Consider the following 15,088-nt stretch of genomic DNA (forward strand, 5'->3'; position numbering starts at 1 on the left):
AAGTTAAAGGGGTAGGAAATGCTGAAGATTGTATAGGGGGGAGGAAGAATGAATGGAAGTAAGCCTCATGTTTTGTTGTCCATGTGTCATATACCTTGTGATGAAATGCATTTTTGAAATGGCGTTTCATCTCTTTTTAAGGAGTGGAGGCATGTAAGGAACATATCTTTTTATTTCCATTGGACTGTTGAAAAGAGCATGCCTTTTTATTTTTCTGCTGGATTGTGGATTAGAATTACAATGCTGCAGTTTAAAGGACATGCCTACTGGAACAGGATGAGAGATATATACAGTGTTGCATTCCTGGAAGAGTGTGTGCTATGAAAGACAGGATGGTGCTGGAAAGGAGTCCTGGACCAAGGGAGCTGCCTGACAACAGCATTTTAATTGGATCCTGACCACGTGACCAGGGTTATATGGTAGCAGTGCAGAAAGTTCCTGTCCTGCAAAGACAAAACATCTAAAATCTCTTTTCCTCACATCTCTATAACCTACTCTCTCTCTCTCCCTCTCTCTCCCTCCCCCTCTCCCCCACTTCCCCCCCCTCTCCCCCTCTCTCCCTCCCTCTCCCTCCCTCCCTCTCTCTCCCTCTCTCTCCCTCCCTCTCTCTCCCTCCCTCTCTCTCCCTCCCTCCCTCTCTCTCCCTCTCTCTCCCTCCCTCCCTCCCTCCCTCTCTCTCCCTCCCTCCCTCTCTCTCCCTCTCTGAGGAAACTCTTGTAAAAAGGAAAAAAGGGAAAACCACTATTGGAGACATTGAAAAGCAAGTTCTCAACCAGTGAACTAAATACTGAAAGTGCTGGAAGACCACCTCATGTCATCAAAAAGAACTGAAAGGAATTTGGAAGATATCGATGAAAATCAACCCACCAAATCCTGTCCTCTGGATTGGTGCCTCTGGATTGGTGCTATTGAACTGTTTTATTCCACCCTTAAAATCTATGTTTTTGTGTGTCTTGTGTGTTTGTGTTTATAGGGATTTAAGAAGGGGGTAGAGTTTAAGTTATAGTGTTAGAAGTTAGCAGTTCATATTTCATTCTTTTGCCAATGGTTAATGATAGTTTGTTCAATAAAAAGTTAAGTTTACAAACCTGGTGCTCGTATTCTGTTAACCTAAACCTGGGTAGAATTTTTTTGAAGAGGTAACCAGGTGTGTAGATGAGGGCAATGCATTTGACGTAGTCTACTTGGACTTCAGCAAGGCTTTTGATAAAGTCCTGCATGGGAGACTGATAACGAAGGTAAGAGCCCATGGGATCCAAGGCAATTTGGTAAATTGAATCCAAAATTGGCTGAGTGGCAGGAAGCAGAGGATGATGATCGAGGGGTGTTTTTGTGACTGGATGCCTGTGTCCAGTGGGGTTCCACAAGGATCGGTGTTGGATCCTTTGTTGTTTGTGGTATATATAAACGATTTAGACTTGAATGTCGGAGGGTTGATCAGTAAGTTCGCGGATGACACGAAAATCGGTGGGGTGGTAAATAGTGAGGAGGATAGCCTTAGATTACAGGAGGATATAGACGGGCTGGTCAGATGGGCTGATCAGTGGCAAATGGAATTTAATCCGGATAAGTGTGAGGGGATACACTTTGGCAGGACAAACAAGGCATGGAAATACACAAGTAATGATAGGACCCTAGGAAGTACCGAGGATCAGAGGGACCTTGGTGTACATGTCCACTGGTCCCTTAAGGTAGCAGGGCAGGTAGATAAGGTGGTTAAGAAGGCATTTGGAATACTTGCCTTTATTAGCCGAGGCATAGAATATAAGAGCAGGGAGGTTATGCTGGAACTGTATAAAACGCTGGTTAGGCCACAGCTATAGTATTGCATGCAGTTCTGGAATCCGCATTATAGGAAGGATGTGATTGCACTAGAGAGAGTGCAGAGGAGATTTACCAGGATGTTGCCTGGGCTGGAGAGTTTTAGTTATGAGGAGAGATTGGATAGACTGGGGTTATTTTCCCTGGAGCAGAGGAGATTGAGGAGGGACATGATTGAGGTGTATAAAATTATGAGGGGCATAGATATGGTAGACAGGAAGGAACTTTTCCCATTGGTGGAGGGATCAATAACCAGGGGGCATAGTTTTAAGGTAAGGGGCAGGAGGTTTAGAGGGAATGTGAGGAAGAATTTTTTCACCCAGAGGGTGATGGGAATCTGAAACACTCTGCCTGAAAGGGTGGTAGAAGCAGAAACCCTCATAACATTTAAGTATTTGGATGTGCACTTGCGATGCCATGGCATACAAGGATATAGGCCTTGTGCTGGGAAATGGGATTAGAATAGTGAGGTACTTGTTTGACTGGCGCAGACTTGATGGACTGAAGGGCCTTTTCCTGTGCTGTAGACCTCTATGACTCTGTTACTTAATGATGGTAGTAGCACAATAGAAACCACGATGTGGAAGGTTGAGATGAGAAATGATAAAGGCAAGAAGCCACTTGTGGGAGTGGTGTACGGGTCCCCTAACAGTATCCCCACGGTAGGACGGAGCATAAAGAGATAAATAATGGGAGCTTGTCAGAAAGAGATGACAATAGTCATGGGAGATTTTAATCTACATATAGACTGGAAAAATAGGATGGGCAAAGATCACGTAGATGAGGAGCTCAGAGAATTTTTTTTGGGATAGTTTCTGAGAACAACGTGTTTTGGAGCCAGCCAGAGAGCAGACTATACCAGACCTGGTATTGTGCATTGAGGTAGAATTAATTAGTGACCATGTGGTGAAGGGGCCCCTAAGAGCAGCAATCATAACATGATTGAATTTTATGTTCAGTTTGAGGGAGAGAAGAGTGGGTCCAAGACAAGTAATTTAAACTCAAACAAGGGCAATTATGAGGGCATGAAAGCAGAGCTAGCTAAAGTAAACTGGAAAATTAAGTTAAAGGATAGGTCAATAGAGATTCAGTGGCAGACATTTAAAGGGATATTTCAGAATATGCTCCAACGAGAAAGAAAAATTCCAAGGGGAGGACCCAACATTGAGGTTGATTTAAAAAGTTAAGGACAGTCTCAAACTTAAAGAAAAAGCATATAACTTTGCAAAGATGTGTGGTAGGTTTGAAGATTGGGCAGGATATGAAAAACAGCAAAGAATTATTAAAAGATTGCTAAGGAGGAAAAAATTAGAGTACAAGAGAAAACTAGTTAGAAATACAAATATGGAAATTAAGCCTCACTCGATATTTAATAAGGAACGAGTTAACAAAGTGAATGTTGGCCCTATAGAAAGTGAGTCTGGGGAATTAGTAATGGAAAATAAGAGATGGCAGATGAATTGAACTGGTATTTTGCATCGGTCTTCACTATGAGGATGCAAGTAACAGCCCAGGAATAGCTAAAAAAACAGGAGCTTCAAGGGAGGAACTCAAAATTTCAATCACCACGGAAGTGGTACTAAGCAAATTGTAGGAGCTGCAGGCTGATAAGTCCCCAGGTCCTGATGGACTTCACCCTCAGGTCTTAAATGAAGTGGCGAGTGAGATTGTTGATGTGTTGATTTTAATTTTCCAAAATTCTCTAGATTTGGGAAAGGTACTGTTTGATTGGGGAATAGCAGATGTTACTCCTTTATTCAAAAGGGGAGGGAAGCAGAAAGCAGGAAACCACAGGCCAGTTAGCTTAACATCGATCATAGGAAAAATGTTAGAAGCTATAGGAGATGTTATAGGAGGGTAGCTAAATTTGGAAATGACTTGTGAAGCGGACATGAGGTTGCAGATGGATATAGATAGGTTGAGTGGGCAAAAATCTGGCAGATGGAGCATAATGTAGGAAAATGTGAAGTTTTCACTTTGGCTGGAAGAATAAAAAAAAAGAGCATTACTTAAATGAAGGACAGCTGCAGAATTCCAAGGTGCAGAGGGATCTAGGTGTTCTAGTGCACAATGGACAATAAGTTAGTTAGTTTGCAGGTACAGCAAGCAATTAAGAAGGCTAATGGAATGCTATCCTTTATATGAGAGGAATTGAACATAAAAATAAGAATGTTATGCTTCAGTTATACAGGGCATTGGTGAGACTACATCTCACATACTGTGTGCAGTTTTGGTCTCGTTATTTAAGGAATGAAGCAAATGCATTGCCGGTGGTTCAGAGTAGGTTTACTAGATTGATACCTGGAATGAGTGGGTTGTCTTATGAGGAAAGGTTAGACAGAGTGGGGTTGTTTCCACTGGAGAGAGGTGTGACTTGATTGAGGTATATAAGATCCTGAACGGTATTGACAAGGTAAATGTGAAAAGCATGTTTCCTCTGGTACACCCTGGACTGATGAGTCCAGAACTAGGGAGTAATGTTTTAAAATTAGGGGTTCCCCTTTAGACAGAGATGAGGAGAATTTTTTTCTGAGGGTTGTGCGACTTTCAAACTCGCTGCCTCAAAAGGTGTTGGAGGCGGGGTCATTGAATATTTTTAAGGTGGGGTAGATAGATTCTTGTGAGGCAAGGGAATCAAAGGTTATCGGGATAGATTGGAATGTGGAATTCAAAACACAAACAGATCAGCCATGATCTTATTGAATAGCAGAGCAGGCTCAAGGGGCCAAGTGGCCGCCTCCTCCTATTTCATATGTTTGTAACTTCTGGGGGTAGAGTGTCTTCCTCAAAAGGCGGTGGAATTAGAGTCTTTGAACATCTTTAAGGCAGAGCTAGGTAGATTCTTGATTAACAACGGGGTGAAAACTTATCAGGGGTAGGTAGGAATGTGGAATTGAGGTTACAATCAGATCAGCTAGAGGATTCAAGTGGCCAACACCTCCAAATTTCTATGATTGTATGTTTGGAAGGTGCTGTCAAATGAGCCTTGGTGAATTGTTGCAGTGCATCTTGTAGATGGTACATACTGCTGCCACTGTGCATCGGTGGTGGAGGGATTGAATATTTAAGGTGGTGTTCGGGGGCCAATCAAGCGGGCCCCTTTGTCCTGGATGGTGTCAAGCTTCTTGAGTGCTGTTGGAGCTGCACTCATCCAGGCAAATAGGGAGTATTCCATCACACTCCTGACTTGTGCCTTGTAGATGATGAACAAACTTTGGGGAGTCAGGTTTTGAGTTACTCATCACAGGATTCCAAGCCTCTGATCTGCTCTTGTAGCCACAGTATTTATATGGCTAGCCCAATTCATTTTCTGGTCAGTGGTAACCCCAGGACGTAGATAGTGAGGGATTCATCGGTGGTAATGCCATTGAATGTCATGGGGCGATGTTTAAATTCTCTCTTGTTGGAGATGGTCATTGCCTGGCACTTGTGTGGCGTGAATGTTATTTGCCACTTGTCAGCCCAAGCCTGGATATTGTCCAGTTCTTGCTGCATTTGGACATGGACTGCATCAGCATCTGAGGAGTTGTGAATGGTGCTGAATATTGTGCAATCATCAGCGAACATCCCCACTTCTGATCTTATGATAGAAGGAAGGTCATTGATGAAACAGCAATTAGGGATGGGCAATAAATGTTGGCTTAGCCTTCCTGTAAATGAATTTTAAAAAAGCTGAAGATGGTTGAGCTGAGGACACTCCCCTGAGGAACTCCTGCAGTTAAGCCCTGGGACTGAGATGACTGACCTCCAACAACCACACCTATCTTTCTTTGTGTTAGGTATGACTGCAACCAGCGGACTGTTTTCCCCCTGATTCCTATTGACTCCAGTTTGGCCAGGGCTCCTTGATGCCACACTCAGTCAAATGCAGCCTTGATTTCGGGGGCAGTCACTCTCACCTCACCTTGGGAGTTCAGCTCTTTTGTCCATGTTTGAACCAAGGCTGTAATGTGGTCAGGAGCTGAGTGGCCCTGGTGGAACTGAAACTAAGCATTAGTGAGCAGGTTATTGCTGAGGAAGTGCTGCTTGATAGCACTGTTGACAATATCTTGCATCTCTTCAGTTACGAATCCAAGAAAGGAAAGATAAGTTACCTTTTAAAATCGGAAGTTTGGGACTTCGGAGACTGGGAGCTACAGTTCCAAATATGCCTCAACGGTTTCTGCGAACGTGCTGGCCCATGCACGTTCTTTTTTACGATCTTCGGGTTCTGCAAGTGTTGGCTGGAGAATGGTCATGTTTCTTGGTGTTAGGCTGCTAAGTGGCCTTGCACTTATGCGCAGATCGATCTTTTTCAGTTTTTTTGATTTGAAGCTATCCCTGCGCTTGCGCAGAAGGGAAAGAAAACCTCAAAAGTGAAACAGTGAGAAAAGGGGGTCAGGTGACCCAGAAGAGAACGTCATTCTGCAGAAGGTGCCAGAAGAAGTTGGACACGAGAGTGGAAGCTTCAGGGGGCAGGTCCAAAAGGAGAGAAGAAAGTTCCAAAAAACCAGGGATTGGGACAGAGAGAGCTCCCAGTAAGACAGTCAAGCCTAGGAACAAGGACAGGTCCTGTTCAGTTGAATTGAAAGTAAAGAGCAGAAGAAAAGGCTCCAAGTTAAAAAGACAGAGTTGCAGGAAGCAGACTTAAAACCAAGTAGGCTTGTGAGAAGCCGGACGATCCGAGGAGACAGCCCAAGGTTGGTGACTTACTATGGGTCTGTGTAGCAGTGATATCTGTTGGCGTGTCTGAGTGTGCATGGACAGTGAAACTTGAATGCACATGGCGATTCAGGGGTGAGGAACAGGAAGGAGAGATCGAAATCTTGGAGGTGGATCCTGGTTCAAGGCGTCCAAGTAAAAGCGTTGTTTGGGAGAAGATTCAAAGGCGGGTTCTTAGAGTGTGAAGATTAGGAATCCTATTGAAAGACAGGGTTAAGTGAGACTGGTTGGCTCACTGTGTGACGAGCATCCGGGAGAGGCGGTGGGGGGCGGGGGAGTTGATGAGAGATCCACAGAAGTTGCTTTAGTGGCCTCTGTCACTTAGTTTCGGAGTGTGAAATATCCAACCACAATTCGCCTATTAGTGCATGGGCTGTATACTTACTGTGAACATTATAGCATAAGATAGATTTTGTAACTTGTTCTATTCTTATGAATCTGTATATTTCTGTAAAGGTGTGGTTGTGGGTGAAAGAATAATGTAATGTAGTTTTTCATTGTTTAATAAATGTTTCACTCTTTTGTTAGAAGTTCATCAACAGACCCCTGTGACTCCTCTCCATGTTTCTAAACAAAAAAATATGTTAGGATTTACCAAGCTGTTATTCACCCTGGGATCCGACTTGTCCAGTAGTAACATCAACTGGAATCATAACACTTTGCTCATGATTGGCTTGGCCAGCTTGTTCAGCAGTGGTGCTGTAGTGCCACTCCTGATAATAAACATTGAAGTCCTCCCACCAGAGTACATTCTGTGCCCTTGCCACCCTCAGTGCTTCTTCGAAGTATTCAACATGGAGGAGCACTAATTCATCAGACGAGGGCAGTAGGTGGAAACCAACAGGAGGTTTCCTTGTGCATATTTGACCTGATGGTATCAATCAACATGGGGTTTGGAGTAGATGTTAAGGATACCCAGGGCCACTGCTTCCTGGCTGTATGCCATTGTGCTCCCATCTCCAGTGGGCCTGCCCTGTCAGTGGAACAGGTCACACCCAGGATAATGATGGAGGAGTCCTGGACATAGGCTGTGAGGTATGATTCCGTGAGGATGACTATGTCAGGTTGTTGCTTGACTAGTCTGTGAGATAGCTCTCCCAAATTGGTTGAAGCCTCCAGATGTTAGTAAGGAGGATTTTGCAGGGTGGACTGGGCTCGGTGTGCTGTTATTGTTTCTGGTACCTAGGTTGATACAGGTAGTCCACTCTTTGATTCCTCTTTTTAAAATTCATTCACGGGATGTGAGCTTCGCTGGCTGGGCCAGCGTTTATTGCCCATCCCTAGTTGCCCTTGAGAAGGTGGTGGTGAGCTGCCTTTTTGAACCTTTGCAGTTCATGTGGTGTAGGTACACCCACAGTGCTGTTAAGGAGGGAGTTCCAGGATTTTGACCCAGCGACATTGAAGGAACGGCGATATATTTCCAAGTCGGGATGGTGAATGACTTGGAGGGGAACTTGCAGGTGGTGTTCCCGTCTATCTGTTGCCCATATCCTTCATGATTATAGTGGTCGTGGGTTTGGAAGGTGCTGTTTAAGGAGCCTTGGCAAATTCCTGCAGTGCACCTTGTAAATGGTACACACTGCTGCTACTGTTCATCAGTGGTGGAGGGAGCAAATGTTTGTGGATGTGGTGCCAATCAAGCGGCTGCTTTGTCCTGGACGGTGTGCAACTTCTTGAGAGTTGTGGGAGCTGCACTCATCCAGGCAAGTGGGGAGTATTCCATCACACTCCTGACTTGTGCCTTGTAGTTGGTGGACAGGTTTTGGGGATTTGGGGGCGAGTTACTCATCACATGATTCCTAGCCTCTGACCTGCTCTTGTAGCTCAACTATTTATACAGCTAGTCCAGTTCAGTTTCTGGTCACTGGTATCCCCCAGGATAGTGGAGGATTCAGTGATGGTAATGCCATTGAACATGGGGCAATGGTTGGATTCTCTCTTGTTGGAGATGGTCATTGCCTGACATTTGTGTGGCGTGAATGTTACTTGCCACTTGTCAGCCCAAGCCTGAATATTGTCCAGGTCTTGCTGCATTTGGACATGGACTGCTTTATTTTCTACATTTCTACATTTCTGTAGCTGTTTGATATAACTGAGTGACTTGCTCGGCCCTTTCTGTGGGCAGTTAGGAGTCAACCACGTTACTGTGGGTCCAGACCAGGTAAGACAGTAGATTTCCTTCCGTAAAGGACATTAGTGAACCAGTTGGGTCTTTACTACAAAATGTTAAGTTTCATCGTTTTCTTATTCCAGATTTATTAATTAATTGAATTTAAATTCCCTCAGCTGCTCTGGTGGGTTTTGAACTCATGTCTCTAGAGCCTCTGGGTCATTAGTCCAGTAACATTATCACCATACTACCATCTATCGAGGTTCCACAAACAGCAATGTGATTCCCATGCAGTCGGTTGTTTGCAGTAATGTTGATTGTTGGTTCATCTTGGCCAGGACACTGGGATTGCTTTTCTTTCAAAATAGTGCCATGGGAACTTTGCTGAGAGAGCAGGCGAGGCTTTGCTTTAATATTTTATCTGAAAAAGCAGCACCTCTACAAGTGCAGCACTCACTCATTTACTGCGCTGGAGTGTCAATCTTGATTTTTGAGCTGAAGTCTCTGGAGTGAACTGAACTTTTTGAGGAAGGGTGCTGCCAACTGTGGTACAGCTGACAACGTTAGAAAGACCAGTACCAGATTTTCCTTCTCTACCAGAGGGCACAGATCTAAAATTTTTGGCAAAAGAATCAGAGGTGGCATGAGGAATGGTTTTACGCAGCAAGTTGTTGTGATCTGGAATGCACTGCCTGAAAGGCTTCTGAAAGTAAATTCAGTAATATTCAAAAGTCAATTGTCACCTGCAAGAGCAAGTGAGTGGGAGTAATCTGATGGCTCTAAGAGAGAACCAGGTATGATGGACTGAATGGCCTCTGCAGTGTGCTTTATCTTAGCAGCCCTCTCACCTTGTACCCACTAAACTTCAGCTCATCCAAAACTCCATCCATATTCTAATTTGCACCAAGTCCCACTCACCCATTACCCCATTGCCTGCTGATCTACATTGACTTGAGGTCTGGCCATGCTTTCATTTTAAAATTCTTATTCCTGTGTTCAAATCGTAAATTCAGAGAGTCATTTACGGCACAGAGCGAGCCCATTTGGTTCATCACGCTATTGCTGGCTCTCCAGGGAGCAATCCAGTCAGTTCCATTTCCCTGTAACCTTCTAAGTTTATTTCCCTGAAGTGCCCATCCAATTTCCTGTTGAAATTATTCATCGTCTCTGCTTCCACCACCCTCGTGGACAGCAAGTTCCAGGTCATCACTGCTCGCTGTGTAAACAAGTTCTTCCTCACATTCCCCCTGTATCTCTTGTTCAAAACCTTAAATCTGTGTCCCCCAGTCCTTGTACCATCAGCCAATGGGAACAGCTTTTCTTTGTCTACCTTATCTAAACCTGTGCTAATCTAGTATCCCTCTATCAAATCTCCTCTCAATCTCCTTTGCTCCAAGGAGAACAACCCCAGCTTCTCCAACCTAACCTTGTAACTAAAATCCCTCATCCCTGGAACCATTCTAGTAAATCTGCTCTATACCCTCTCAAGGACCCTCACATCCTTCCTAAAGTGTGGTGACCAGAACTGGACACAATAATCTAGTTGTGGCCTAACCAGAGCTTTATAAAGGTTCAGCATAACTTCCCTGCTTTTGTACCCAATACCTCTGCTTATGAAGCGCAATCCCATCTGCTTTACTAACCACACTCTCAATATGTCCTGTTACCTTCAAAGATCAATGCCCATGAGCCTCCAGATCTCTCTGTCCCACACACACTTTACAATTGTGCCATTTAGTCTATATTGCCTCTCTCTAGCCAAAATGCATCACCTCACACTTCTCTCTAAAATCCAGCTGCCACTTGTCTGCCCATTCTGCTAGTCTGTCTATGTCCTGTCACAGTCAATTGGAATCATCCTCACTGTTTGCCACTCCTCCTGGTTTTGTATCGTGGCAAATTTTGAAATTTACACTCTATTCCAATATCCAGTCATTTATGCAGTGAAATAAAACCCCAGTAAATACTTCCTCCAGGCTGAAAAAGCATTTGCCACAATTTGCTGCTTTTCTGTCCTTAAGCTAATATTTAATTAAAGCCATTCCAGAAGCCTCAATTGTGTTCACTAGACTTTTATGTGGTACTTTGTCAAAGACTTTGGTAAAATCCTTATAGATAACATCCACAATATTCCCTTCATCAACCTTCTCTGTTACTTCATGATCAAGTTCAATTAGATGAGCCAAGCAGGATCTGCCTTTTACAAAGCTCCCCATTGCATTCTCTATGGCCAGTCAGAGTCAACATGCCAACCAGTCAGCATCCTCTTCTCCTGTCGTATAAATTGTTGGAATCATTTGAAATTTGGCATTCTTTCATTTGCCCTGATGAGTGCAAGACACAAAGCTTCAGTAAAATGTGTCCCTCTTCAATATTTTACAAATCTCTGCTGGCTCTCCTGATTTTTTTCCCCTAATTATTGTTTCTAAAACTTCATCCACCACTGATGTTAAACTGACTGGCCTGTAGCCCCTTTCTCAATAAGTATGTAACATTTGCCACTCTCCAATCTTCTAACTCTTTCCCCTTACCCAGGGAAGATTTTGGCAAGCCCTTCCACTAGCTCCAACCCCACTTCACTTCACAACCTGGGTTGCAAGCCACCTGAACCAGGTGACTTACCACTTTTATCCATTCCACAAGCCTTTTCAGCACTGCCACCACCTCCTCAATTTACACTCCATCCATTACCTCTACTGTCTCGCTTCTCCCAATATGTCATCAGCATCCTCTTCCTTACCTCTAATCTCCTCCTATGTCTCAGATTTCCCCAATTCTAGCCTCTTGCACATCCCCTATTCTAATCACTCAACTATTGGCTTCTGAAGAGCTGGAATTTGCTTACTAACCCTCTTCATCTCGTTGTCCTCCATCAAGAAGTCACTTAAAACTTTCCTCGTCGACCAAGTTTTTGATCACCTGCCCTATTCTCCTTATGAGATTCAGTTTAATATTTTGTTTGATAATGTTCTTGTGAAAAGTTTTGGATCGTTCTGTTACATTAAAGTGTTACATATAGGGAAGTTGTTGTATAGTTAAAAACTGTAAATCCCATTCTGATGAACAATTCTGATAGGGTTCCAAATTAAGATGCACAAAGATCTGAATATTAAGGGGTTCTGTGATTGAGGTGTTTGAAGCGATATCGTTTTTGATGGGGTTGAAACAGACAGAAACTTGTCTCTGCTGGAGAAACCAAGAACCAGGGTCAAAACCTTACAATTAGAACTAGGCCGCTGAGGGAAAGGATTAAGCACTTTGTAACCCAAAATCGTGTGAAAATTTGGAATTTTCCCAAAAGCTGGGAGTCAATTGAAATTTTTAAAGCTGAGATGGATAAAGGAAGGGAAATGATGCAAAGGCAGATTGGTGGAATAGAAACATTGCTGGGAATATTCAGGAATAGCAGGTCAGGCAGCATCTGCCGAGAGAAAATCAGTGTTCTGACGATAGGTCATTGACCTGAAGCGTTAAGTCTCTCTCCATTGATGCTGCCTGACCAGAGTGTTTCCAGTATTTTCTAATCTTACTTCAGATTTCCAGCACCTGTAGCGTTGAACTTCGGCAGGTACTGTAAATGGAGTTGAGTTACAGATGAGGCATGACCTAATGGGATGGCAGAGCAGGCTCGAGGGACTGAATAGCCACTTCCTGTTCCCTTTGGCCACTTGTCTGTTTGGCTTAGTGCTGCATTCATCCTCTAGAGCGCTGAGGCAGCTCGTTCCACCTTACAGTGCCCTCAATCCGAATGTAAACCCCGTAAGCAGTGCAACGACAGGACCATTGGGCATTGGAAAGTGATGTGTAAATGGGTGTTGCCATTTGTAACATCTACATCTTTGTTATTTAGGAATCGCAGGCAGCCCAGCTGCAGATCCTAATGGAATTTCTTCAGGAAGCAAAAAGGAATAAGAAGGAGGTTGGTTTGATGTATATTTTATATATTATACCTCTTATTTCCAGTGAGCTTGCGCGTTTGAAGGCTAGGTTGAGATAAAGTCTGCAAACAGTTCTTGCTCCCACATGTCAGCGTGGCTCAGTGGGTAATGCTCTCTGTCCTCTAAGTCAAAAGGCTGCTGCATCAAGTCTCACTCTAGAAACTTCAGCACAAGAAGCTAGGCTGATACTCGCAGCAACAGAGGTGCAGTCTTTTCGATAAACTGAGGCCGTATCTGCCCCCTTGGGTGGACGTCAAGGTTCCCACAGCCACCAATGCAAAAAAGAGCAGGAAACCAAAACCTAGCACTCAACTAAAACAACTTAAAAAAAAAAATCTCATAATTCACCGTGCTGTTAGTGGGATCCTGCTGTGCCTAATTTGCCAGTAACTACACATCAAAACTACCTCATTGGCTGAAAAGCACTTTGGGACAGCCTGGGATGGTGCAAAGCACTGTGCAGATCCCATCTTTTTTGTGTCTATATGGGGGATTGTGTGGCTGTACGGGGACGGCGAGGCCTGTACCTGGAGGCGAGGCCGCGAGGTGTGGGAGCAGGGGCAGTACTGGAAACAGAATTGTTGAAGGGAATTTATATCCATGGAGGTTATTGCCTGGATTAACTGCCTCTGATTTCTTTTCACAGCAACTGGACCAGTTACAGAAGGAGCTGAATGTTCTTGAGGAAGACATAAAACGAGTGGAGGTTTGTACAATTGGCTCAATGGTGAGACCACATCTGGACTGTGTACAGTTTTGGTCGTCTTATTTAAGAAAAGACATAAATGCAGCCCAAACAAGGTTCACTCAACTGATCATTGGGGTTGGTGTTGAGGGGGTGAGTCATCTTTTGAGGAAAGGTGAAATAGGCTGGGCCTATATCCAGTGGAGTTTAGAAGAATTATAGGCGATCTTATTGAAACATATAAGCTCCTGAGGGGGCTTAACAGGGTGGATGCTGCCCTTGTGGGAGAGACTAGAACTAGGGTACACAGATTAAAAATAAGGATGCACCCATTTAAGATGGAGAGGAGAAGAAAGTTTCTGTCGAGAGTTGTAAATCTTTGGAACCCTCTTCCCCAGAGAGCGGTGTAGGCAGCATCACTGAATATTTTTAATGCAGAGGTACATAGATTCTTGATTAACAAGGGAGTCAAAGGATATTGGGGGTAGGTGGAATGTGGAATTGAGGCCACAATTGGATCAGCCATGATCTTATTGAATGGCGGAGCAGGCTTGAGTGACCAAATGGCCTACTCCTGCTCGTAGCAAGTATGTTCCTATGATTGGTTTGTGCAGGAGTCTCCAATTTTCATTGAAAAACCAGCCCGTTCAAACAAAGCAGGCATCACCGCTCATACTGCAGAAGAGGGAGGGCCTGGGAGAGACAGAGGGTGCAGGGTCTCGCAGAGAGTGATAGCGTCTGGGATAGAGACGGAGAGAGAGAGAGGGAGGGCCTGGGAGAGAGAGAAGGAGGGCCTGGGAGAGAGAGAGGGAGGGCCCGGGAGAGAGAGAGGGAGGGCCTGGGAGAGAGAGAGAGGGAGGGCTGGGAGAGAGAGAGGGAGGGCCTGGGAGAGAGAGAGGGAGGGCCTGGGAGAGAGAGAGAGGGAGGGCCTGGGAGAGAGAGGGAGGGAGGGCCTGGGAGAGAGAGAGGGAGGGCCTAGGAGAGAGAGAGGGAGGGCCTGGGAGAGAGAGAGGGAGGGCCTGGGAGAGAGAGAGGGAGGGCCTGGGAGAGAGAGAGGGAGGGCCTGGGAGAGAGAGAGGGAGGGCCTGGGAGAGAGAGAGGGAGGGCCTGGGAGAGAGAGAGGGAGGGCCTGGGAGAGAGAGAGGGAGGGCCTGGGAGAGAGAGAGGGAGGGCCTGGGAGAGAGAGAGGGAGGGCCTGGGAGAGAGAGAGGGAGGGCCTGGGAGAGAGGGAGGGAGGGCCTGGGAGAGAGAGAGAGAGAGAGAGAGATGGAGTGCCTGGGAGAGAGAGAGACAGAGAGAGAGAGAGAGAGACATGGAGGGCCTGAGAGAGAGAGAGAGAGACATGGAGGGCCTGGGAGAGAGTGATGGAGGGCCTGGGAGAGAGAGAGATGGAGGGCCTGGGAGAGAGAGAGAGGTGGAGGGCCTGGGAGAGAGAGAGAGAGAGAGACATGGAAGGCCTGGGAGAGAGAGAGAGAGAGTTGGAGGGCCTGGGAGAGAGAGAGAGAGAGAGAGAGGGATGGAGGGCCTGGGAGAGAGAGAGAGAGAGAGAAATGAACGGCCTGGGAGAGAGAGGGAGAGAGATGGAGGGCCTGGGGCGGAGAGAGAGAGAGAGAGAGAGACATGGAGGGCCTGTGGGAGAGAGACAGACAGAGAGACATGGAGGGCCTGGGAGAGAGAGAGAGAGAGATGGAGGGCCTGGCAGGGAGAGAGAGAGAGAGAGAGATGGAAGGCCTTGGAGAGAGAGAGAGAGAGAGAGACAGACATGGAGGACCTTGGAGAGAGATAGAGAGACATGGGGAGCCTGGGAGAGAGAGATGGAGGGCCTTGGAGAGA

The 15,088-nt window shown here is 45.4% G+C and overlaps 1 protein-coding gene across 2 annotated transcripts in view; it reads left to right on the top strand.

Annotated features, from left to right (window-relative positions):
• cop1 (COP1 E3 ubiquitin ligase) overlaps nucleotides 1–15,088 on the top strand; it is a 147,337-nt gene that overhangs the window by 50,155 nt on the left and 82,094 nt on the right. For both annotated transcript variants that reach the window (XM_078535713.1, XM_078535714.1), the window contains exons 5-6: nucleotides 12,483–12,551; nucleotides 13,217–13,276. In XM_078535713.1, coding sequence (XP_078391839.1) covers nucleotides 12,483–12,551; nucleotides 13,217–13,276 — 129 coding nt within the window. The remainder of the gene's footprint in view (nucleotides 1–12,482; nucleotides 12,552–13,216; nucleotides 13,277–15,088) is intronic.

The sequence above is a fragment of the Cetorhinus maximus genome, unplaced genomic scaffold, assembly GCF_964194155.1.
Source record: "Cetorhinus maximus unplaced genomic scaffold, sCetMax3.hap1.1 HAP1_SCAFFOLD_609, whole genome shotgun sequence".
In the NCBI taxonomy this organism is placed as follows: Eukaryota; Metazoa; Chordata; class Chondrichthyes; order Lamniformes; family Cetorhinidae; genus Cetorhinus; species Cetorhinus maximus.